Here is a 26,888-nt window from a genome sequence, read left to right on the forward strand (position 1 = left end):
TTCCTCTTCTTCAGCTTCGCCAGTGCTGCCCGTAGGTCTTCAGGGCGGAGCGTTGGTGGTTCATCGTCCGGGAACTCCACATCAGTATCCCCCAGTTGGGGTTCTGGACCATCCGGCGCCAAGGGGTGGATCTCGGAGGAGAAGGACTGCTCTAAGTACTCCGCCGCAAAGGTCGCTTTCTCATCCTCCGTAGTTAGGAGGCCTCCAGGGGATGAAATGGGAGAGTCTTCCACCGCTCCTCGCGACTTCAGAGAGGCAGCCATTCTCCAGAGGGAGCCATCATCCGCATCAAGCTGGGACACCTTCCGGTCCCACTCCTTCTGCCTGTGGTCCTCGATGAGAAGCCGGAGTTCAGCGCGTGCCTGCCGGAATCTCTGTCCGTCTAAAGGGGTCTTCGTCTTCTGGAATTTCCGGCGTAGGCGGTTACGCCTCTTAATTCTCCGTAAGATGAAGTCCGGAAGTGCCAGGTGATTGAAAGGGCGCCATTGGACCGTCGGTACAGCAACTTGGATCGCCTTGTTGATGGCTGCTGTAACTGAGTCGGCGACCGCATCAATTTCCTCTTCGGTGTTGAGTGCCGGTTCTTCCGTAGGGAGAAGATCGGTCAGCTCCTGGCGGTAGAGAGTCCAATCAGCCTTCCCCCAGTTGCGGACTTCTCTAGGTGGCACGAGGACGGGTTGGCAGCCTAGATAGGCGAGCACCGGATAGTGGTCGCTATCCAGGGACGCCGTAGAGGTTAGTGCCAGGGAGCATTGCAAGTTTTTATGTAGGGCAATGTCGAGCACATCCTCGGCTCCGTTCCAGTTCATCCTGGTGGCTCCGTGCGGTCCTGCAGTTTTCACCGCCGTTCCTGAGGTCCAGGAGTAGAGCTGCTCTCCCTTCTGGTTCCGAACCCGAGAATGCCATTCCTCGTGTTTGGCGTTCAGGTCTCCCAGCAAGATGACTGGATGCGTTGAGTCGAAGATGTTCTCGAAGTCCTCAGCGATGAAGCGTCGTCTCGGTGCCAGGTATGCTGAGACTATTCTGACGGTGCCTAGGCTGGTCTCGACGTCCACTGCAGTGGCTTCCAGTGTCTGCAATGCGGGGAGTAACCATCGTTTGGAGACGGTATCGGATGATACGGCAACGGCTGTTCCTCCTCCTGGGCTGTCCCGGTCGTCCCTGTAGAGAGTCCAGCCTGGTACAGTGATGGTTGAGGTTGTATTCAAGTGCGTCTCCTGTAGGCAGAGGACCGTTGCCCTCGACGTCTTGGAGAAGTTGAGGAGTTCCGGCAGCTTCTTTCGAGGGCCACCACCCACGTTCCAGGTGGCGATGACGACAGATCTGCGGCTTCCTGGTCTACTCGCCATTGCTGGTTAGGAAGCGGCTCATGGCAGCAGTGAAGGCCTGCAGTTGGGTTTGAAGCAAGGCGGCTGTGGCGGTAAGGGCCTGCAGGATTGCAGGCAAGGATGATAGGTCGTCGGCGATCTGCTCCTGCCGATGCGTGGCGGCGGCATTCCTCTGCCGCAGTGGTTGACGGATTTCTTCCGCCGTCTCCTGGTGAACGGGCCTGCTCGGCGGCAAGCCAGGAAAGCCCAGTGCTGGGCGCATGGTGGGACGTTGTTCGGCGAATGGTCCTGCAGGGCAGCCCACTCCCCAGGCGTTCTGGCGTCCAAGTGTAGGTATCGCTTCCGGCGTAGGCTTCGGAGCAGGTTTCTTCTGGACCGGCTTCCGCTTCTCCTTCAGTTCCTTTGCCCGTTGGTATTCTGGGCATGTTCGGAAGAACGCCGGGTGATTGCCGCCACAGTTATAGCACTTGGTATTCTTCCTCTCAGCGTCAGGGCAGTTTTTGCCCTCGTGGTCCCCAGAGCATTTGTAGCATCTCGGAGCCGCCGTGCAGTGCACCGATGAATGGCCGAAGCGATTGCATCGGTAGCACATTTGTGGATCCCGGTGGGTGAACTTGTCCACGCGAACTCCGTTATTGCCGAGCCAGCGGAGCTTCTTCATCTCCTTCATGGTCCATTCCGGCGTCTCCTTGATGACCGCCATGAAGAAGGCCCCTCGCCGCGCCGGGTGGACCCGTACCATGTCGATTCCCAGGGCCTCGAGATCCTCCCTGAGTTGGGTTACATCGTAGTCAATGGGCAGCTTCCTGATCGCATAGAAGCGCAGCTTGTCCCCAGTGGCGCCCCAGGTTGACATCTGTGCCTGCTGTTCCTCCAACTTTGTTTTAAGCGCCAGGTAATCGTCTGCGTTGCGTAGTTGCACGCGGCTGCTATCGGTGTTATGAACAACGGTAAATTTTTGGTCTTTTACCGTCGTTCTAATGAGGCGTACTAGGGCAGCATGGTCCGTTACTGCGTAGATGATCAGCGACGGTGGTCGCTTGGTGGCCCGCTGTGCACTCTGCGTGGGTGCTGCCGCTGGAGTCTCCTCCAAGTCCATGGCATCGTCTGGGATGGCAGATGCCAGAGGAGTGAATGAGTTCCTGGTCTCAACGGGTGCTGGGTTTCTCTTCTTCGCCATGTCCTGGATGGACAGGAATGGCGCAGACCGTTTTCTTGGTTCCCTGTCGGATACTTGCGTCCACCCTGAGGAGTTTTGCTGTTGACGGCCCTTAAGAGGGCCACTTTGACCTTCGGTCGTCGCAGCGGATTGCGGTGCTTGGTGACCGGTGCCCTGGGATACGGAGGTCCATCTGGGTGTTGAAGGGCCTTCTCCTGCCCAATCCTGAGTCTGACGGCCCTGAAGAGGACTGTTATGGCTCTCGGCGGCTGTAGCGGCCGCAGCTGCCTGTCCGCTGCCGGATGGCATGGCGCCTTCTCCTCCAAAGAGGATGGAGGTGATCTTCGGCGGGAGTAATCCCACGGGGCGTCCCGTTGATGTCGCCAATGCTGGCGTTGGTGGTAGTCCGTTATCCGTAATCCGTAGTCCTAGAGGCGCAGGGGTCGTAGTCCGGGAGGATGATCCAAAGAGGTGCCAGAGTCGAAAACGTTGCCGATGTAAGGTAGCCCAAGTGATAAAGCTGTGGTTTCCAAACCCGACAAGAGATGTCATGTTGATGCTGCTGTGTTGACAGTTCATGTGATCGAAGAATTCATCCAGGCTGCGTCTCCCGTGGGGCCATACCACAAAAGTATCGGCATTGGTTCGTGAACGGATCCACCAAAAACGGAGATCTTTAGATACAATTGGCAAGAAACTTCTGGACCTACACCTACTTCTCGCGGCTACACTTTCGCCGCTTGATTGGGAATATATTGACCGTGCCACTGCAGCTTCGGGGGATCTGCTTCTGAAGAAGAATACAGAGAGGCAAAAGAAGAAGTTCTCTCGTCTACCTTCATCCAAGAAGACGATCCGCGCCAATGACGACAGGCGACTGGTCATCAACATGACTGACCTCACACTTGACGAGCCGACCATATCGGTATTAAGCAAAGGACTCAATTTTGCTCCTGCACCCAGGTTCATTCCTTACTCAGACTTCGTGGGGAGTATTGAACAGGCAATATGGAAACTTCCTGAAGAGGCAGCAGAGGAGGCCAGAACTGAAATTTCTGTGGTCCTGAAGAGGGCCTTACCTCCCAAATCCAACATCAGCAAGGAAGAACGTGACGCCATCCGAGCCCTACGTGCAAACAGAAGTATCACCATTTTGCCTGCTGATAAGGGGAATTCCACTGTCCTCTTACGAACCGAGGATTACAACACTAAAATACAGGACATTCTACATGACCAGGCCTACGTCAAGCTGAAACGAGATCCCACAGATGCCGTGACAAGGAAGACCAACGCCATCATCAGAAAGATGGGCTTACCGGAGGAGACGATCAGGAATCTTCGACAACCAGCGCCAGCTCCACCAAGACTCTATGGCCTACCAAAAATTCACAAGGACGGAATTCCTCTACGACCAATCGTGAGCGCCATCGGCTCACCAACTTACAACCTGGCAAAATACCTCACCGGAGTTCTATCACCATACGTTGGCCACTGTGAGCACCACATCAAAAACTCGACTGAGTTTGTGAAAATACTCGCTGGCATCCGTCTTAAAGAGACGGATTTGCTGGTGAGCCTAGACGTGGTGTCTCTTTTTACACGCGTACCTCTAGACGATACCCTGCGACTTCTAGCTGAGAAGTTTGATGGAGATACGGTGCAGCTGTTCCGCCATGTGCTCACTTCCACTTACTTCCAATACCATGGAGAGTTCTACGAGCAATCTGATGGGGTGGCCATGGGCTCCCCCCTTTCCCCTACCATTGCTAACTTTTTTATGGAGGACTTCGAGGAAAAGGCTCTCAGTTCGGCTCCTTTGAAACCTTTGCTCTTTCTTCGGTACGTGGACGATACTTTTGTGGTATGGCCCCACGGGAGACGCAGCCTGGATTAATTCTTCGATCACATGAACTGTCAACACAGCAGCATCAAGTTCACCATGGAAATAGAAGAAAATAATAGACTTCCATTTCTCGACGTTTTGGTTTCCAGAAGAACGGACGGAACTCTCGGTCACAGCGTTTACCGAAAACCCACCCACACGGACCTTTACTTACATGGACGTAGTCACCACCATCCTTCGCAGAGAATGGCAGTAATGATAAGCCTGATTCATCGAGCCGTATCTATCTCGGACAAAGATAGCCTGGCACCTGAACTAAAGCGCCTTCGGAAAACCTTCCAGCAGAATGGATATGATGAGAGACAAATTTCCAAGGCCCTAAAAAGGTCCATATCCAAGACCAACTCAAGGAGAGAAGATGAAGAAAGAGACGATCGAACTGCAAAGGCGTGTTTACCATACATCTCTTCAGTGTCGGGGAAATTAGCGAGAATTCTGAAGAGATTCAACATCCAGGCCATCCACAAACCACCAAAAAAGATCCGGGACATGCTCGTCAAAGCAAAAGATCCGGTAGGATTGAAGACACCTGGCGTTTACCAAGTGCCATGTGGGTGCGGGAAAATATACATCGGTGAGACGGGCCGCACTATAGACACGCGGCTCAAAGAACATAAGCGCCACCTCCGTCTAGGACAGCCCGAAAAGTCAGCCATCGCAGAGCATTGGATGGAATGCAAAAATACTGTTGAGTTTGACGACACCAAGATACTCTGCCGATCCAATGGCTTTTGGGATCGACTCATTAAAGAGTCTATTGAAATTAGACTGTCTAAGAACACCATCAATAGAGACTCCGGATATGCTCTAAGCAGCACCTGGAAACCTGTGCTCAAGGCTAGGCAAAACCACCAATCAGAGCATGCCGCTGACGACAGCCAATCAGAAGTCACCTGACCACCAGAGTGACTGTATATAAGCAAGTCAAATTCTCACTCGACATTCACAGCCCTGAGGACGATGACCGAGTCGGACATCGAAACGTTGGCAGATATGGAGTTCCTGACCCGGTGGCGATCCCGAGAACTCTTTACCAAGTCCATTCGCCGGGAAAGTACGAAATCTTTCTTCATTTCCTCAGTAGTTCTTTCATGTTCTCACTAATTCATACAATATTCGTTCATTTCATCTCCAAGAAATTCTACATCTTTAATTATTTCCACAGATTTTCATGCTTCACTGATCACAATAAGGAGTTTTACCTGCAAGAGAAAGATGGATTAGTTCAAAAATACCACGCATAGATATGATATCACTCAGTACCCTTAGATTTTCAACATACCTAGAGTATAGTAAGGCAGATAAATATCAATTAAGGTACCCTTATCGATACGAGAACAAATATTGACATTTCATCAATGTTCTTTCATGTTCCACTGATTCATAAAATATTTGTTGATCTCATTTCCAAGATCTTATCTACGTATGTTCACAGGTTTTCATAGTTCACTGATCACAACAAGAAGTTTTACCTGGAAGGGAAAGATGAATTAGTTCAAAATACCACTTATATATTCCATATCACTTAGTAGCAATTGATTTTCCAATGTACCTTCAGTATTAGAAGGCGGCCAGATGTCAAATTAGCATGTCTTTCGGAAATAAAGATATATATTGTCATTTTATCAGCAGTCTTTTCATGTTCGACTGATTCATACAATACTTCCTGATTTCATTTCTTAGAAGTACAACTCATCTACTATGTTCACAGATTTTCATGGTTCACTGATCACAATAAGAAGTTTTAAGAAGAGGAGAGGGCCTGAAACACTGTGGGAGTAACACCAGGGGACAACTTTAGGCGATCTAACTCGTAACTTTTCACTTCACCGTTCTTATTCATGTAAGTTACTCGGTGTAGGATATCCCGCTCAGCAAAATGCTTGACGCAAACTATTGCGCTTGAAGAAAGATTCCAATCCTTCCGAGGGATATTCTTCAGCCACTTCTGTCTTCTGCGTTCATCTTTGGTGAACTGGAACACAGTCACATACCCCTTGTTTTTGGTGGATAGGTAGTTGCTTCTGCAATATGCACACAACAACGCTTGGGCCCCTTCAATGGAAACAATGGAAAGTTGCATTAATAAAGATAGTTTCGCTGATCACAGAAAAAAAGCAGTGCATTCATGATAAGTTTGGAAAATATGAATAACATCAGTACCTGGAGACATATTAACAGAGTTAACGAGTAGCCATTCGTCGTTCAATAATATACGACGTTATTATAAACACAACTACACATAGTTATTCATAAGGCACACCAAATATAGCAATCACTGTTAACTCGAGAATAATAATATTGTAAAAACAACGCAGCATTTATATACCCGACAAATACTCCTCGTTTCATTTGTGTACTCCCAAGGTTACTTCGTTGCCGGCCGCCAAGAGACGCTATGCTTTGGATGAAATACCGCTGAATATCCACTCACAATTCACTGAGAATATCTTTAAACTATTTTACTTACCGTAAGGCAAAACAAAGTACAGAAAAATAATTCTTGTTCCCCCTTCTAAACCAGTATTGTTGCACTCTCAATTCCCCACCATTAATGGCCGGCCGGCATGTGACCGCAACACTTTTGAAGTAATAAACGTGATTTTCCTCCTTCAGCTCCCAAAAATTATATTAAAACTATTGTACGTACCTTTAGCCAATATGATATCCACAAAAGAAGTCCAGTTCTGCCTTTTTAACAAGAGATTTAATGCTTCTTTGGTTACACGGATATTCTTCACGCATAAGTCGCCATGCTCTCAAACCAACACGATAGGACCCCGGCACAGCGTTGCCAAAATTCCATGTTCCGGCCTGTACTAAAGTTGGCCATGCCAAAGCCCATGCAAACTGATGCAGCCATCTATGAACTATAAGCCAAAACAAATTGCTTTGCCTTGTGTTTTGCCAAAGGCGATGCTTAAAATAATTTATAAAACTGATTATTTGTATATAACGGACGATACTAGTATTAGCATTCGTTTGAGAACCATTGCGTTGATATGTTGGGTGGAGAAATTGGGAGATGCGGCAGCGGGATGGAGGATGAAATGTGTAGGTGAAGAGATTCAAAATATAGAAAAACTAAAAGAGGCTACATGCCCTTAAATTTTGAACAGCTATTTAAAATTATCAGCTGGGGTGAAGGTAAGCAAATTCATGGAATTCAACCAAAACCAAAAATGTGTCTCTAGTCAATTACATCTTGATTTGGTCTTGATGTCTGCTGACAGTTGAAAAACGTGATGTTACTTCTGGAATCTAGGGAAATTTGAGTAGGTATAGTATACTCCAAAGCGGATTGAATTTTAGCCATTGAACAGAAAACCTCATTATGTGGGCTCTCTAGGGGGACCATTAAATGGCATTGGTTGCCAATAGGAGAAGAACAAGATGGGGACACAAGAAGGAAAGCAAAGGATTACATACTCCCATGATAGTCGGAAAGAGACGGGAACATGTGCTTTGTGGAATGCTGAGCCCAAATAAAAGGAGCCTATACGGTTCACACACTACTTTACCCATTCACTCACCGCCATTAGCATAAAAATTAATTTGTGCATCAACATTGTAATTATAAATATAATTTTTTAAATTGAAATTTCACAAAATACGAATTGCCTCTGTTGTTAGTGGATAGTTAGCATGTTTTATGTTGCTCAATGTTAAAGCTTCTCTCTAGCTCAAAGAGTATTTTTCAAAAAGTAATTTAAGGTACATCCATGGACATGTTTTGGCAAAGTTCTTTAGCTATTTTTTCAATGCTGTTGAATCAGATCCTATTCCTAAATGTTGTTTTTATTATTTCCAGGTTGTAATTCCATGGGATGCAGATATATCTACTCTTGAAGGAGAGGAAATCAGTGTAGAAATAATGGATAAATTCCCAATTACAACAAGCATATCCCATAATTTTGTAAGTTACTAATCATGAAAGCGTTGAAACCTCTGTCAAAAGATGTTTTGATTAGGTTTTTGCATTTTACACATGTTTCATACATAACCCTTATTTTAAGCTATGAGTCCTCTTGTATGTTAGTGATGTTGTTTACTTAAGTGTTTGCTAATATGATTTTTTTTTCCAGGTTCGTAAAACATTTTTTTCATTAGCCTTCTGTGAATGCTGCCGTAGGTTATTGTTTCAAGGATTTTACTGCAGGACGTGTGGGTATCGCTTCCACCAGCGTTGTGCTGCCGGGGTACCAGCCCTATGCCAGCAAGTCAGAATGCAGAACACTTATTACCAAGTGTATGTTATTTACTTTATTTACATTGAAACACTAATATAACTTCTTTGTCTGAAAAAGTTTGCAACCCTTGTAGAAATGGTTGATGGATTGCAATTTCATGAAAGTTTGTGGAAACGTTGTGTTCGATAGAAAACATTGGGGAAAACCAACATTTTTATTGTATTTTAGTGACTTGATTTATTTTTGTTTAAAATTATTTTAGTTCCTTTGGTAAGTGTAGAGTGTGGTACATATTTAGTATGCAATGGGGTTGTGAACTAAAATTTATATCGTAAAATAATTGCATTTTTGTGTTAGCTTATGGTCAGGGGAGTGTGAAAAACTTAAAATGTAGTGTATAATATAATGCATTTAGTCGCTGCATTACATTAAAAATATGAAAATCTGTGGAAAATCTTCAGCACCTTTCTACCTTTCTGGCATTTCTTCCCAGACACACTGATGGAGATAGTAGTTGAGGAATCTATTAGGTACAGTGTGGAAATAAATCATTCCAAGCCTTTTGAATTCTCAATTCATGAGTTGAAGAAGTACTTAGGAATGGGGTTGTGAATTAAAATTTATATTGTAAAATAATTGCATTTTTGTGTTAGCTTGTGGTAAGGGGAGTGTAAAAAACTTAAAATATAGCGTGCAAAATAACGCATCTAATTGCCATATTGCATTAAAAATATGAGAATCTGTGGAAAATCTGCAGTGCCGCCAAACGGTTTTAAATTGGGCAGAAGAGGGATGACGTCACAAGTCATATCTTGGGAGCCTTGCTGCAAGAGCCACTGCGCACGACCCATGTATTGTTGATAAACGCTGTAACACACTGGATTTTTACTGAGTTCACGCAAGATAGTATCACGAAGATTGTTATATGTTAAAGCTGATTCCGAAAATCTACCTGCATTGGGCATTTTTACCCTTCACGATTTTTTTAAGAAGCGATAGATTCAACATCAACGAGGTTAGAGGGGCGATAATGAAGAGTTAAGTTCCTTCATCATCGATGAATATGTTAATGTTTTGTGCCTTACATGTGCTGCAAAAATGATTAGTTTTATGCAAAGAGAAGTAATAAAGGTTAATATTTCAACGTAGTCTTAATATGCTATAGTAATTTCCAATTCCAAAATCACCTACTTACAGAACAGCTCGAGAGAGCTGTAGCGATTCAGCCATAGGGCGTATGAAAGTGAAGCGGGAGGGAATTAACTGCATAGTTAATGCACGAGTTTGTCCCAAGCACAACATTTGGAGCAAGTTCTACACAGTAATGCTGAAAATATACAAATACAGTGGAACTTGGTTAGTACGTTCCTCCTTAGTACGTTTTCCTCTTTAGTACGGCGATTTCCCTCGGTCCCGGTACCATCCGAACAAAATACAGGTAAAAGAATTTGGTTAGTACGTTTGAAAAAATTGCGCTTTCCTGGTTAGTACGCTCAATTGCTTGCCGTGACGCAACCCGCAATTCGTTCTTAAGTGTCTTCTTAAGGGTCGCAAACGTCTGAATTCATGATTTCATTTATTATTATTAGCCATTAACATTCTTCCATTCATTCCACCTCTCTTTCTTCTACCGTAATTTATCCAAATGCATTTCTGAATTCTTGTGACGTGCTGAATAATAAAATGCGGCCATTTTTCGGGAATGTCTGACTATGAAAAACTACAGCCAATAAGAAGCCCCAATTTTCCCCACCCCGAGCTCCTCACCTTCTGTTGCCTTTGAGCGCTTGGGAGTGCCCACTGCTGCGCACAAAGTTCGTGAGTGGGCAATTGTTGCTATTGCACGAGTTATCATGATGAAGAAATGAGTCTTAACGGTATTAGACAATTCCCTCATTATCTAAAGCAGTACTGCTGCATAAACTCGACGTCGTGCGTATTTACTTGACTACTGTTGCGGGAGCAGACGATCCTCTGGATCTCCACGCGAAGCTTAGCTTAAAAATACTTGATCTCGGAACGAAAGCAGACGACATTAGACAAATTTTGAAAGTAAATTTCAACTGCTTAATATAAATTTTTCTTGTAATTACGTCGTAATCTAATAATCTTGCGAGTCATCAGTCGATATATCGATCGATTTTACAATCGAAATGGTATCATTCCAGAAGCGAATGTCTACGGCTGTTGCCGTAAATTGAAAGTCAATATAATTTTGCCCAATTTTTATGATGTTTAAAAAACCAGTTGACTTACTCCGGGTTGTTGTTATATTCTCCGAGTACGCTGTGAGAAAGAAAAATGACTTGTTTTCGCTTGTCTGAGCTTCACTCGTCCTCGTTCTGTAAATATATACAGGAGATAGACGCCGTAATCATGAAATCGTCTCCGGGATGTCCATGAAAAATTGCGATTTTTATTCACATGGTATTGTTTTTCATGGTAGCGCTCATTTTCTTGATTTTAAATGTGAAAAGAGTTCAGGAAGGCGATCCTATGAGAACTACCGATAGTAATTGTAATTATGACGACTTTTTCACTGATTGCAATAACCCCAACTGCTATTATTTACTTTCCTCGTTAGTACGTTTTCCTGGTTAGTACGTTCATTTTTCGTGGTCCCTTCAGAAACGTACTAACCAAGTTCCACTGTAGGAGGAAAAATTTCAGCAGCTGAGCGCATTCAATTGCTTAGCGTCATCTTGTAAGTGGTGAATTTATAAATAGCTAATTTATGTTAGATTCTTTATGAGATTGTTTATTTCGATTGTTTGTTATACCGTGTGAAGTTAATACTTATATGAAGCAACAAGGCAAATATTTGGGCAATTAAGAAGCACGAGTCATTATGATAAATTGAAACCATAATTTTTTTTACTTTAGTGAAAATTTAATAAAGCCGACGTTGTATACCTGCATAAGTGCTACCTTATATAACCTGGTCTAGGTATAAGTCTACATGTAGTCACATACCAGCCTACATAGAGTTGTGTATACAGTCTGATCCGGATTTAACGTCTTCGCATTTAACGTTTTTCCGCATTTAGCGTTTATTTTTTTGGGTCCCGATTCATTCCCTATTAGGACAATGTAAAAATTATCCGTATTAAGTGTTTCCGCATTTTGCGTTTTTCCGCATTTATGGTCGTAAAAATTTGTCCCGCTCAAGATTTTTTTGCCCAATTTAACGTTTTTTCATGACGGTTCGTCCAAATCTTCGAATTTATGCTCATCAACAAGAACAGTCTCATGAAAGTTTACCAAGAGTCGATAGAATCTACCGGGGAACGCTTCTTCAACTGCTTTCTTCCGCGAGCGCAGCACTGCGACCTTCAACTTGCAAGCTGGGTGATTTGTCTTCTCGTAACGTTTCGCTCCCCTTCTGATCCAAACACCAGGCACTTTTTGTATCAGATCCGATCTATTGGAGCAAAGTCATCCCTTAATAACCTCGAACTACCTTATCCTTCACTTCTTGAACTTGACTTCGATGATACGTGACGACTGATGACACGAGTTATCCTCTGAGGGCCGCTACAATAATGGTTTTCTCGTAATGTTTTCAATTGATGGCTTATGCCCCTTTCATCTCTACTACCTACGGGCAGTCGATTATTAGCCCAATATTTTTTCAGTCGGCTACTTTCTCGTTTCAAAAGAGGAGGCCCAATATCAATTGCGCAGTTTACTAGAAGATTCTTTCTATAATCCATTCCAAGGTCAGTTTCCACGGAGGAACAGCGAAAGAACATAGGAAGTGTTTCCTTTGTCATGACCGTGAGTGAGAGCATTCTTTCCCTACGGAACAACATTATTTTACATCGTAATTTAGATATCCCGGAGCCAATTTAATGACATGCGGCTGGTTGATATCGCTGTCGATTCAAAAATATTTATCTGGTGCTAATTAATGTCAAAAGAGGATGACAATCGGAGTTTTGACGAACTATCACGGTCCATGACTCTAAATAAATCACTCATGCTGGAAAAAAATTACCGCATACTCACGGTAGAATAGATGAGCCCGGAAAAATACGAAAATCCGGCAGGTATCCCTTGGTGGTTGACTTCGACATCATAACCCTGACGAAATTGCCAAACTCCTGAGGCACTGACAATTTTTCGGATGAAATCCAGTTCTATTGAAGATTAAACCTTTTCACTTAACAGAGTTTAGCTAATCGTTACTCAAGGTCCAACCAAATTTTATTAAAAGCTGCCGAGAAACATCTCCGCGAGTCGGAGTCGAGGTGATCAGCGCGCCGCGTAAGCAACTTCTCCCGGCTCCATTCGACCTGCATGAGGCCGCGGATATATGACAACGAATCTGGTGTTATCATCGAGTTGAATCACCATCGACTTGTACGCATACTAGAAATAAGATTCTACTTATTTGGATGACCTCAAAATCCAAAATGTGCGCATAGGAGGCTTTTTAAAGGGTCGTAAATCCCTTGTTTCGCCGAGGCAACAGAAAACGTTAAGTTGGCAAAATTCCAGAAAACCTCCCTTTTACTAGATATTCGGTCGTTGAGAATTCGGGATTAGCGATCTTCTGCTGTCCCTTTATTTCACTCATTCCTCATGATTTTTCGAGTACCCACTTACATCTTTTCTTATTATATTAGAAATGCTATAGTCACCTACATGTCACTTTTACAGAAAAAATTCTAAATTTCATCGAGACCACTGAAATATGAATTAAAATGGAATCACTAATGTCCATAATATTAATAATCCGTGTGGGAATGCTTTTAAGTTGATTTTTATTAGAATTTTCTTAAAATATTTCATTAAAACAATTGTCATCCTCTCATTACTTATTTTTACGACCCATTTTTTTAGCTGATTCCTGAAAAGTATTATCCAACCTTCATAGGGCAGAGAACATTTCATTAAAATTTTTTTTGCTGCATTCAGCAGCTTTTAGTTAATTAAAATAATTTCTTTTATTCATAAAAAGCCATTCCAATCATTACATACCCTAAAACCTGAAAAAATGGCAGGTCCTCATTTAGTGTTTTAAATTTTGTCCCCCCTGAAAAACCTTAAATCAGGATTCTACTGTATATATATTGACGGAAAGAATTTTTCAGTGCATTTTCAGAAAATCGGTTCAGAAGCCCATTATTGAAGATAGTGAATGGAAAAGTATTGCCCAATGCCAGATTGCATGTGAACATTCACCGTGAGGCCATTAATCGAAGGTATTCTTGGAAATACTGGGAGGAAAGCATTTTTAATACTTCCGAGGGAAATTAGGGTGAATATTGGGGTACTCAATGTTTTCAGTCGGTAAGTACACAAAATTCCATATCTGCGGCGGAATTGGGAGTTATCATAAAAAATTTCCATGATTTTGTCACTTGAATACATCCACAGGATTTGTGAGTGGCCTGTCAAAGGTCAGCTTCGAAGACTTGTGGTCGGGAAGAATTCGTGTCCTCCAGTGAGTGAGTTGGTCTGTCACATATCCACATTTAAGAATCCAATGGTTGATGTACAAGTATCTAAATGGGACATGATATTTTTTCTTAGCCTAGAAGAAACTGTCAGGGTTTCTACTACCACTTTGAATGTATATTGAACATGTTTCATGAATAGCATATATGTAGTTTTAATGTTTTTTTATTATTATTGACCATTTAATGAGAAGAATTTTCCATGATTATATGGATGCCGTTAGAGTTATTGCAATATATTTTACAAGCTGCAGCATCAGGAAACATGGGAATTTTTTAAACTAAACAATTAGGAATTATCTATCATTTGGACCCCTTGAATTTGATTGTGCTGTGGTTTTTCTGTTCAGCCTTAATCTGGGACACTTTTTGACCACTCGGAGTTTGGCTGCTCCCTTGGTAATGTTGAACCCCCATGAGTTGGGAAATAGAGGCGTTACATTGTGCTTGATGAAGTGTAGTGGATGCATGGTGTCCGTGTGTGGAGTTGAAGTAACTCTTTTCAATGCAGTCTACTGGCACACAACCCTGAGCAAGGGATACCGGTTGCTCCCTCTCCACCTCCCCTTGGGCCAGGAGCTCCGGTTGGTGGCTCTCCTTCTGCTCCCAGAGCTGTGCCCCCTGGTGGCCGGGGCCATACACCGACGAACTTGGGGCAGCGTGAGCGCTCTACCTCGGCCCCAAATGTCTGTTATAATTTGGTGAGCAGCAGTGGACCCGGAGTGAATCCATCTGCAGATCCAGTTGCTTCTTTGGAGGACTTTGCAGGTCGAGTTACGCGGTCCCACAACTTCTCTGGCCCTGGTATGCACATGGTATTGATTCATTTAAAATGCTGTGCACTTCTATGTGAGTTGTCTTTTCAGATGATGGGGTTGGATCCAATATCTTCAAGAAATCTCATTGAAAATACATTGTAAAATTGTTTCGACTTGTCCCTTGTGTATGAAATGTCCGAGCAGTATCCGTGGGTGGTGGTAGGGTATTTGAATTTCTTTGTGTAAGTGTGTAGCGTTGTATTCATTCATAATTTAGTATATGTGGTTCTGGATGATTGTGGCATGGATATTTTTATATATTGTTGCTTGATTCAAGGTGATAAAAATTTCTTGTACTGTGGCAATTGCCATTTATTGAATGCTCCTTAATCCCTGAAATTTCTCATGTGGAAAGGATTTATACCACATTAGGCCTACGTAATTGTTACATTTGTGGAAACTTAATGTCCTGTTGTATTAATCTACATGGAGCGGGTGCTCTTTTTGGAGTAACTCAGCTAGTAAGTTATCTAGGAACATTAACAATGTGTCCCCTTGCGATAGCATTGAAATGTAGTTAGGCATGGCATTGACCTTCACTAGATTCAGTGGTTTTCCTCCCAGGGCTTGATAGAAGGGAAGCCTCACCACAAGCCCATTTACAAGGGGACTCTCACTGAATAATCGATTATGGGCGCAGAAATAAGGAACCTCTAATTACTCAGCTCCTTGGCAATGAGGGCAAGGGAAATTTTGTTTGTACTTTTGTCTTAGTTCAATACTATCCTAGTGATTTGAGGTAAATTGGAGGGGGGCACTTAGTGAATGTTCCCTGTGAGAAAATGGTGGGAATTGCATGGGAGTGTGCACACGAAACTAGTGTGAAGTACTCCTGAAAGTAAGGCTAAAACTTTCTGTTGTGAAGTATCGGCCATGTATTGGGTTGTGTATTTGGGTGCCTCCTGTCGTTGCAAAGGGACATCTCGAAATAGGGAAAATCATTTTTCTAAGTGTGTAAGTACAGTGGAACCTCGGTCTGTCGTTTCTCAGGGGGATGGATGAAAAAAACGATGAATGCGGGAAAACGATCAATGCGGGAAAGTTTGTCCGGGTTGCCTATGTCCCAGGATCCGCTGGATTTTTGCGAATTATGACATTCATTAATGGATTCAAACGAGATTTCAGCTGATTACAGGAATATTATTACTTTATCGATACACTTAGGTCATATTGTTTATTCGACTTATCTCTCTTTCTAATATCCTAAAGGAACAAGCCGCCTTGCTAAAAAATGTTTGCACTCCACTCGGAATTTTCACTGCTATTATGCATTTCTGTCTGATGTAAAAATTCTTATCCATCAAATGCCATTTCAAGTACACGTATTTACGAGAGAAATGTGCGTGTTGTGCCTCAAACAACTGATTTCGCCGTCGCAGTGATTGGTTATGAGATGGATCAAGAAGGCCAAAAATAGTTAATTATTTGAAATGTTCCTTTCTAGCAATTAAATTTTTGATATGATTGAGGCAATGTGGCGTTAATCGTCAGCGGCACGCCCACCTGATCCTCGGCTTCATCCCACTTCTTGTTTTCACCAGGGATCTCGCTCTACCCCCACCCCTGCCGTCATGTGCTACCGGACATATCGAGGCGTTCTGCAATATTCACGTATTTCTAGCCCGGATTCTTTTCTTCATCATCAATTATTTTCAGTCCATCTTTTGAAGTTCTCACTTGTGTCTTCGGAAGGGCCATGGTCCGAAGACGAATAAGAATAAAACTAATGAAAATGAAACCGGACTCCATTGAACCCACACGGAAAACACTCGCTAGTTTTCAGTCAATCCACCCCGGAAAGTACGGAAACACTCGTACGAGGTAAAGTTCGGCACTAATGCTATCGCGTACGGCGTAGGCAGAGCTTACTGCAGAGGGTGAAGCATGACCATATGACTGCGCAATGAATTTTTTTATCCTATAGAGAAGGCAACTTACTCACTCATTTCTAACAATAAGTGGCGTAGCTCTAGATGAGCAGATGAATTCAGATCGCTAGTAGGGAGAAACAAAATATCCTGAGAAGATATCGCTTCGTTAGCACCTCAGACAAGTGAGACTTGTAGCATAACTCGTAAATTGTAACCTCCGCATCAACTGCCGTGAAGCTCACTATCAGCTTCGAGGATATCGATATTCGCCAGAAATCACCATCGTATTATTCCAACTATTTCCTTGCTTAAAATGGTTAAATAACGTTAGAAATACGTCGTGTTTGGTATCATTCTTTTTTGACTTACGTGCACATCACTAATATCTCAATCTAATAAAAGTATAATACCAATTGCCGAAATTCATTTTTACACACCTTTTGGGCTAATCGGTGATTCATGCAGCAGTTGACCTCCAGAGGTGGGGATCTTTGAAGCGAGTCATCTAAAAAAAAGTCAGCGGTCGAGAAAGGGGGAGGCGTGAAAAAGGGTTCTTTTGTTCTCGAGTAACTTGATATTTTCTTTCGAAGCTAAGGTCGTCGTAATACGATCCCTGCTCGAGCTGGGACCTTTTTTTTTATTTCGGAGAAGAAGAAAGCTTCAACCGGGGGGAGGCGAGTGCTGAATGGAGGGGGATACCGGATCTTGGGAAATGCGCTAATGTAACTATCCCACGGCACTCTGCTTCTCCCTATCGCATTTCAATCTCCTGGGGAAGATTCAAACTATGTGTCTGTTCTTATTAGCCATAAATAACACGTTGTAAACACTTCGTCTCATTTTTATCAAACGATGAATGCGGGAAAATTATTCGACGGGACCGCGATCTTCAAACGATCAATGCGGGAAAACGATACTTCGGGGAACGATAGATGCGGGAAAAAATTACATTGTCTTTATGGAACTTAATTTGGGACCAGGAGCGGCGAACGATGAATGCGGGAAAACGATGAATGCGGGAACGATAAATCGGGGTTCCACTGTAATTGAGAATTTTTAAATTTTGATAAGACCGGAGTTATTGTTATTTAGGGTGGGAACCCAAAATCTTTTTACTGCTTGATTTTGGGTGGGGTGAAGCACCTTCAGTTAAGAGGGTTTCCTTCTTTGGATGAAAGTGTACTTCCTTCTTTTTCATTGTACAATGGAGTGGTATCCTGCATTGCTGAGGTCAGTGGGAAAGCTTCTTGACCTTCATCTTCATGTAAAACGTCAGTGTTTTATGTTCCTAGGGACTAGCTAAGCACTTTTTAAATAAGCAAATTGGAGATTTTGCTAATTGGAAGTTTTTTGTGTGGTTTTTCTGAACGTACAAAGCTCAATTCCCTCCTAGTAGTTGATAAATTGATGTTGTTTTGTGAAGTAGGGGTGTATGTATATGTTGGATTTTCACTGCAAAATTTTATTGTCTCCTAATTAGAAGTTGGAACTTGATTGTTCTTGCATCTTTGGTGTATTGTCCTGCACAAATATTTTTGGGCAACCCGTTGCCAAATGTGTCAAGGCTCTCCTTTGGCTGGATTATCTCCCTAATAAATGTTAGTGAAGCATTGAAATGCGTGCCAGCATGAAAGTGGCCAGTGGGTCCTATGGAAGTGCCAAGGGAAGTGTGTGCAGTCATGATTTCTTTTTTTTGCCAGTTTTTATCTAATTGTTGGGTTAATATACAATATTATGGGAATATCTAGTTTTAGAAAAAGAATCATTTTATTAAATGTTTGTCACTCCAGCCAATTGATTTGAAATAAAAATTATCTTTCGACTTCACCTTTTCCTCTCAGGTTACTTACTAAATCACTTTTATTTGAGGGAAGAGGGATTTTTAAGTGTAAATAGCTGTAATAGTAATAATGAGTATTTATTGTTTCCATATGTGTCATTTCTGAGACTTATTTTCCATACAGATTATATTGTTCGTTTGCGTTTTCCTGGTGAGGTGATTGAATTTTCATGAACTTCACTCTGAAAATAATTAATGCCCAGCTATCATATTTTTGTGTCAGTGTAAGAGTAATCATTAAATTAGTTGTACAGTTTAATCTCATTATTGAAAGATGTTTTTCAGCTAGTGCTCCCATCAATTTATGTAGCTATCAAGATTCTGTCATAATATGGTATTTTCTGTGAATGAATGATAAAGGTACATGTTATGTTTGTTTTGGGGTTGATGCCATTCAAGGCAGATGTGTGTGGTCAATTTTTTCCTCGATGATTCTTAAATATTTGCTTTGATTGTTTGCTGGAAGATCCAGATTATTGTTCAATTTGATGGATTGAATTGGCATGTAGAATTTGCATTTGTTTGATAATGATGTGATAGAGTCCATACTTTGATGTTATTTTTTTTAATCTCCATAATCAACTCATATGAATGCATGTTTTTTTTTACAATTATTGACGTAATTATTTTAAAATAGAGTTATATGATTATCACGTGTAAGTTTCAATGTACTTGTTCTGTATTTATCAAGTTTACATATTTAAGTAGTTTTATGGAAGCTCTGATGTTGCTTAAAATATTGTCGTTTCCTCGCATGTTGCTTGTTTGCAAAATTGTTGTTTTTCATTGCAGAGAACACTTTGCATGGTTTTTGGTATAGTCTGAGTGGGAAGGTTGTAAATCCTGCGAGTGCTGTGAATCCTTTTCACTCCTCCTTCAATGGCCAGAACTTCCCACCAGCCCCCTATTCTACTTTTCAAGGTCTGTTTGTGTGCCCCTTGTCATGTATGTGCTTGCATGATGACCAGGACTGCCTTCCTTTTGTGGATGAACCTTAGTTAGCCTTGCTATGGTCACCCTCAGAATTTATTATTATTTTAGGTAAAAGGCATTTATTTATTGATATATTTTTACAGGCCTTAAATCAGTATTGAGCTACAATTTAAGAGTGGGGACTAGTTTTTACCCATTTGAAAAGATTTTCTTTTACATCACCTATAATTTAAAAAATCTAAGGTGTCCTGGTCTATGTTATTATTAAAAATTTGAGTGGTGAGGTAAATCATTATATTCATATATTGTTCATTGACTTGAGTGTTGGTGTTAGAATTTTTGTGACTAGCATTGTGTATTATGATCTTAGAGCTATTTGATCCAGGTAAGTTTATTTATGATAAGATGGACCATTTGTGTTTATTGAATTATGTTATGTTGTAGGTTAACCTCTACATTCACCCATTCATTAAAATTGTTAAACATTTTGGAAAATGACTTTGGATAACCATTGGTATGAGGTGTTCTAAAGCAATAAATTTCTCAAGTACACAACTAATGTATTGGGTTCAGATTTACTGTAGTAGCAACTGTATGAAGTGCATTTTTTTATTGTCCCTACGTATCCTCATTCAAACAGATGCAAGTTGCGTACTTAAATTCAATCAGTATTGGATAGCAAAGGGATAGAAAATAGGATTGTGTGAGTAGCCTTTTTGATCTTGAGTCGAGTTGAGAACTTCTTGTGAGTGTCGAGTCAAGTATGGTAATTTCTGGACCAGGCAATACTACTATGCGTGCTCCAACATACTCTCATATTTCCTATCCCCTTGTGATTTTTTGTTCAAAATCCTTAGCCTGATGCAAAAAGGAAATTTTTATGAGGAATGTTCATGGTAATTTTGTAGAAATCTGAAAAAACATATTTTTCTTTCTTTCGGAGAGCTTAACAATTTTTACCTATTCCGTCGGTGTTGGAATAAAGAAAGTAGGGTAGGGTACGAAAGTATCGCATAACAGTATGAGCAATGCAGTGGTCATCTCTGATTACTCTGAATACACCTCCGGGTCAGAAGGCAGCAGATGAAAGGGTATCCAGCACCCACGTTGATGACTCTAATGGTTGACTGCTATGTGTACAGCATGCTGAAATTCCCAGGGATTGGAATGATGCATCGACTTTAAAAACGATATCATTCCATGAATTTCACTTCAAGCACTTCCTGTTGGCAAATTTGGGAACTTACTTGCCTTGACAGCTCTGTAACCAAAACTATTTGCCTCGGCTCAAATTTCGTAATGCAACTTCAAACATTCGAGTTGACTACCAACTACTTGACTCAAATTTTTGAGTACTCGCACATCCCTAAGAAAAACTAACTAAACTGTGGAGGTGAAGTGGTGGCGAAAAACTCTTTGAAAAATTTCTGCTTGACTGCGTAATGAACCTTGAGCCTTTAGCTTTCATGGCAGAGGGTGTGATCAGTAGGCCACCAACTTAACTTTGTTATCATTTAATTCAGTTGAGGTGTTATATGCACAAATATCTGCTGGATGTATCCCATGCAATCACCATATCACTGTTGTTTTTTATGTTGTTAAAATTTTGTGCTGTTTGCAAGCTTAAACTATTACACTGGAGTAATTAGTGACTGAAGTACAATCACTAGAGTGAAAAATACTGAATATAGTCAATTAAGAGAATAGAAAAAAGTGCAAGAACCTGATCCCTCTCATATTCATGTCGCACATAGCACTAGTAAGGGAGTTGTTGATTTGAAGGAAGATGCAGTGAACTCTCAATCGTATAATGCAGAATAATAGGAGGTTGTAATAATATGAAGTGAAACTGTCAGTCCGTACAAAAAGCCTGCGCTTAATCCAAGGCATGCTTGAAATACTGTCTTAAAAACATGAAAATTATTGAAATATCGAATCTCGACCTGGGTTGCCAGGAAGAAGTGAAGCTGAAACGTCTCTGTACTTCTCCCAGCAGGGATTTGAATGATTCTCTCTTTAAGTTCTCGCATAAACATTGCTCATGTTATCCAAGGGTATTAGGCGGCTGCTGGCTGTTTTTTGCTTTGCATATGCAGAATCGTGCGGAGTTGGACCATAATAATTTAAGAGACTGCACGCTTTTGGCTTCAGTTCCTTCAGTTAGTACCTAGCGAGTGTCAAAGGAATGTGTCAGTGTGGTATATATGCTCATCACCATTTTCATGGTGAATTGAAACTTTGGGATATGGAGCTCTCACGTCATTAAGTGAATATAAAATCAATATCTCTGAACAAGAAAATAAAAATTGTTTATTTTATTGAGAAAATAATGAAAAACTTTTCTTGGTATAAAAATGATGATAATCCTTATATTACCTTGAAAGGGAAAATTGGGTGGAACCATGGTATCATTTATATTTTGAAATTTCATGGAAATTTTGATGATGCTAAGCTGGTAGATGTTAAACTGCGTGTTAAAATACAAGATGAAATATATATTTTGCAATTTATATGCTTGAAATCTACTGAAAGCAAACACTCATTGAAGAATGTTTTCACAGATTACATCCAGAAATGTTTAAAACGATTCCCTAGAGACAAAAAAATTGGTTAAAAAATTAATCATTTTGTATATTAATAAAAATTCTCGAAAGGACAAAATTCAATGCTTCGAAGTGCTGATTTTTTGGTCTTGATTACTTTGTATCATCAAGAGTCAACTGTTTACCATTATCTGCCATTTACATTTTGGATAACTAGAAGGTAGAACCAGGGCCAAGAATCTCAGGTCTTGAGATCCCTGGCTAGTTTAGACCAGAAAACATTAATTTAATTTTTTTCCTTGTGATGTTATCAGCCCATCAGTGGATTTGAAATTAATTGTAATTTTGCTCCAAAATGTTCCTCCTTAGTATGTGAAACAAACGGTTGCACTAAGGGAAAAAGGACACATTTGGTGTAATAAATTCAAATTCACCACTAAATGTTTCAAGAATTAAAGGGGTATATTCAAAGCACAGTGGAACCGTGTGTGACAATCGTCTCTTTGGCTGTAGGAGCACTCAAATTTCAGGCCTTGAAAGGCAGGCATGCCATCAATATACATGCTGTCCAGAGTCCACTGTGTAAGGAATCAGTATGACTATTGTTTTAACCAGTTTTCAATAAGATGTGACCAATTCTTAAATCCTATATATGTTTCTGTTTAAGATGCTTCTCTGAACACAAATCATAAATTGTATATTTATGTATACAAGTTTTATGCTTTGGGTTAGTGATATGGTGATGATTTATCTTTTGACAAATGTTACCTCACGTGGCCTCTTGGTTTACAGCTCCGTCCAGTGGGCCTGGTGGGTCAGTTGCTGCAGCCAGCAGCACGGCAACAAGTTGCAGTCCAGGGAGTAGTCCCACCAAGCCATCACACAGTCAAAGTGCCCAGGCCTCGCCCACCAACACGTTGCGACCTTGGAGACCACGAGCTAGGAGTGCAGACGAGAGTAGTAAGAAGGTAATGGCTATTGGCCTCTTCCTGTCCACTCAGTAGCATATCGATGATCTATATCTCCTCACTGATTTGGTTACAGTAACTCTTCATTTCATAGGAAAGAATTTGTGGAATATTTATAGATATGCTATCCCTCTATATTTCTGTCTGTAGAATTAAGTCCATTGTTTTTTGAAAAACTGTCGTTATGGGTTCAGAGGTAGTGTTTGGCAGTTGGTGGCAGAAATGATAAAATGTTAATGGAGGTTGAAGAATATTCATATATTGAACCTTACCTCCATCCACTGTCTTTTTTCATTTTTGAAAATTATAATGAACTTTGATTTACCTCATGGTGGTAATGCAAGCATTAGAATGTAGGTGGATATTAGATGTTAAGTGTGGTAATCTAACCACTGACAGACGATATTTCCCCTTAGTTTTGGAAATATGATATTATCTACTCATTGAAATTACACCTCTGATGGTGTTGCTTATCTTGAGTAACTGATCATAGCACTTCATTTCTTCATCTTACCCTTGTTGTTATTAAAGTTCTTTTGGGATTAGATATTTTTGGCTCTTTTGATGGATAGGTAGTATAATCTGTACTGCAATCAAATTTACTTTCCTTCGCACTGTGAAATTCATGCTGTTATGTATTTCCTAACTCTTCAGGTGCGTGCCCCGCGAGAGAGTATTGAAGATTGGGAAATTCCGGCAGATGAAATTCTCATTGGGAATCGAATAGGGTCAGGATCATTTGGAACTGTGTACAAAGGCCATTGGCATGGTCCAGTGGCAGTAAAAACATTGAATGTGAAGGATCCCACGCCAGCCCAGCTGCAAGCATTCAAAAATGAAGTTGCTGTTTTGCGAAAGACCAGGTAATCCATTTGCCATTAATCTTTTTTTCACGGTTAATTTCAATGAGTATTATAATAGGAATAATATTAGCATGCTCATATTTAAACTTATAGCTAATTTCACCTGGCATCATGAAGTCATTTTAACTTATTCTGTGCCAATACTGATATTGGTGATCATGGATCTATTTGTCTATTTTCATGTCTTCTAGTGCTATGCCATGTTCGGTCTTTGGTGACTCGGCTAGCATAATCTTTCAGTGGTGTAGCAGAGATTTTTGAGGCATTTTTATTGTATTCATGGCACATCTAATTTTGGTGGTTAACAAAATCTTTTATTGCATTGATTGGGTGAGAGAAGTGATGGAAGTTGTGTGCTGAATTTTCTGTGGTATCTACATTGTTCATGAACAATTGCCAGGTAGTTGGCTGGCAACTTCTGATTCTCTCTGTTTTATTGAATGGGGATAAAACTAATGGCTTTTAATAGGTATTTAAATTGTTGAACTGAATTCCTTTTCCCCATCTTTTAGGCATGTGAATATTCTGTTATTTATGGGCTGTGTCAGTAAGCCGCAGCTAGCAATCGTCACTCAGTGGTGTGAAGGTTCCAGTCTGTATAAACATCTTCATGTTATTGAGACCAAATTCGAGCTTTTAACACTCATAGAAATAGGGAGGCAAACTGCACAAGGCATGGAGTGAGTACCAGTAAAATTAACTCAGTTTTGAAATTTAAAAAATATCTTTTGGTGAATTGTGAAGTAGATTTTATAATTGTGTAATGGTTGGAAAGAAATTACTTTGCTTTTCTACAAAACACACACTTTATTGCCGACTAGTTTCGGTTACACTGTACCATTTTCAAGACTAGTCCTGAATTAGATAGTCAAAAAACTGCATTTTCAGACTAGTAGATCTAAAAAATGGTACAGTGTAACCGAAACTAGTCGGCAATAAAGTGTGTGTTTTGTAGAAAAGCAATGTAATTTCCTTCCAACCATATAATGGAATTCTACAAAGTAAAGGCCTCAACAATTCAGTGCATAATTGTGTAAAATTATTTAAAAAGATGTGACTAATTTTTCCTTTGATTTTTATTTTCAGTTATCTGCATGCTAAAAATATAATTCATAGGGATTTAAAAAGCAACAACATATTTCTTCATGATGACTTAACTGTTAAAATTGGTGATTTTGGTCTTGCAACAGTCAAGACAAGGTGGTCTGGGTCACAGCAGTTTCAGCAACCCACAGGTAAGGTTTAGCATTTTCTTTTCATTGAAAATTTTGTGTGCTGTGAAGAGAAATATTTTTTCTGATACAGTAGAACTTCTTTAGTAAGTTTCTGAAGGGGCCATAAAAAATTAACGTGTTATCCAGGAAAATGTGCTAACCAGGTAAGTCAATAATAGCAATTGGGGTATAGTGGAACCTCGATCTATCGTTTTTCAGGGGGATGGATGAAAAAAAACGATGAATGCGGGAAAACGATCAATGTGGGGATGTTTGGCTGGGTTGCCTATGTCCCAGGGAATGCTGGCTTTTTGCGAGTAGTTATGATATTCATTAAAGGATTCAAACAAGATCTTCGCTGATTACAGGAATATTAGTACTTCATCGAAACACTTAGGTCATATTGTTGATTCGACAAATATCTCTTTCAAATATCCTCAAGGAACACACCACCTTGTTAAAAAATGTTTGCACTCCACTCAGCATTTGCACTGCTATTATGGATTTCTGTCTGATGTAAAAACTCCTATCCATCAAATGCCATTTCAAGTACATGGATATACAAGGGCAATGTGCATGTTATGCCTAAAACAATAGCTTTTGCCGGCACAGTGATTGGTTGTGAGATGATCACAAAGGCCAAAAATAGTTTATTATTTGAAATGTTCCTTTCTAACAATTCAATTTTTAATATAATTGAGGCAATGTGTAAAGCATGAACAATGTTGCGTTAGTCATCATCGGCACACACACCTGTTCTTTGGCTTCATCCCACTTCTTGTTTTCACCAGGTATCTCGCTCTACCCCCACCCCTGCCATCATGTGATAGCAGACAACCCGAGGTATTGCAATACTCATGCGCTTCTAGCCTGGATTCTTTTCTTCATCTTCATTTATTTTCAGTCAATCTTTTAAAGTTCTCACTTGTTTCTTCGGAAGGGCCATGGTCTGAAGACAAATAAAAATAAAACTAATAAAAATGGAACCGGACTTTATTGAACCCACATGGAAAACACTTGCTGGTTTGAAGTCAACCCACCCTGGAAAGTATGGAACCAATCGTACGAGGTGAAGTTCGGCACTAATGTTATCGCATATGGCGTAAGCAGAGAATACTGCAGAGGGTGAAGCATGACCATTTTGACTGCATAATGGAATTTTTTGTCCTATAGAGAAGGCAACTTAACCACTCATTTCTAAATAGCGTAGCGCCAGATGAGCGCATGAATTTGGAGCTAGCAGGGAGAAACAAAATATCCTGAGAAGATATCGCTTCGTTAGCAACTATGACAAGTGAGACTTATAGCATAGCTCGTAAATTGTAACCTGATGTTCTGTTTTCGAAAAAAATGCTGCATCAACTGCCGAGAAGCAAAGCTGCGAGGATATCGAGATTCGATAGAAATCACCATCGTATTATTCCAACTATTTCCTTGCTTAAAATGCTTAAATAATGTTAGAAATACGACGTGTTTGGTCTCATTCTTTTTTGAATGATGTGCACATTAATAATAATTCAATCTAATAAAAGTATAATACCAATTACCGAAAGTTATAGTTAGACATCTTTTGGGCTAATAGGTGACTCATGCAGCAGTTGAACTCCAGAAATGGGGAACTTTGAAGCGGGTAGGCTGAAAAAGGTCAGTGGGCGAGAAAGGGGGAGGCGTGAAAAAGGTTTCTTTTGTTCTTGTATAACTTGTTGTAATGTTTTCTTTCGAAGCTAAGGTCTTCGTAATACAATCCTTGCACGTGCTGTGACCTTGTGTTTGATTTTGGAGAAGAGGAAAGTGTC

At 41.0% G+C, this 26,888-nt stretch overlaps 1 protein-coding gene across 3 annotated transcripts in view; it reads left to right on the forward strand.

The window, feature by feature from the left end:
• LOC124171889 (raf homolog serine/threonine-protein kinase Raf) overlaps window positions 1–26,888 on the forward strand; it is a 70,630-nt gene that overhangs the window by 13,655 nt on the left and 30,087 nt on the right. Inside the window, exons 5-13 of one of the 3 annotated variants that reach the window (XM_046551275.1) lie at window positions 8,202–8,306; window positions 8,476–8,639; window positions 13,677–13,787; window positions 14,554–14,846; window positions 19,364–19,492; window positions 22,840–23,015; window positions 23,670–23,878; window positions 24,391–24,558; window positions 24,965–25,113. In XM_046551275.1, the coding sequence (XP_046407231.1) occupies window positions 8,202–8,306; window positions 8,476–8,639; window positions 13,677–13,787; window positions 14,554–14,846; window positions 19,364–19,492; window positions 22,840–23,015; window positions 23,670–23,878; window positions 24,391–24,558; window positions 24,965–25,113 (1,504 nt within the window). The remainder of the gene's footprint in view (window positions 1–8,201; window positions 8,307–8,475; window positions 8,640–13,676; window positions 13,788–14,553; window positions 14,847–19,363; window positions 19,493–22,839; window positions 23,016–23,669; window positions 23,879–24,390; window positions 24,559–24,964; window positions 25,114–26,888) is intronic. The other 2 variants (XM_046551277.1, XM_046551276.1) reach the window with 2 other exon arrangements.

Source organism: Ischnura elegans, chromosome X (genome assembly GCF_921293095.1).
Source record: "Ischnura elegans chromosome X, ioIscEleg1.1, whole genome shotgun sequence".
NCBI classification, from domain to species: domain Eukaryota; kingdom Metazoa; phylum Arthropoda; class Insecta; order Odonata; family Coenagrionidae; genus Ischnura; species Ischnura elegans.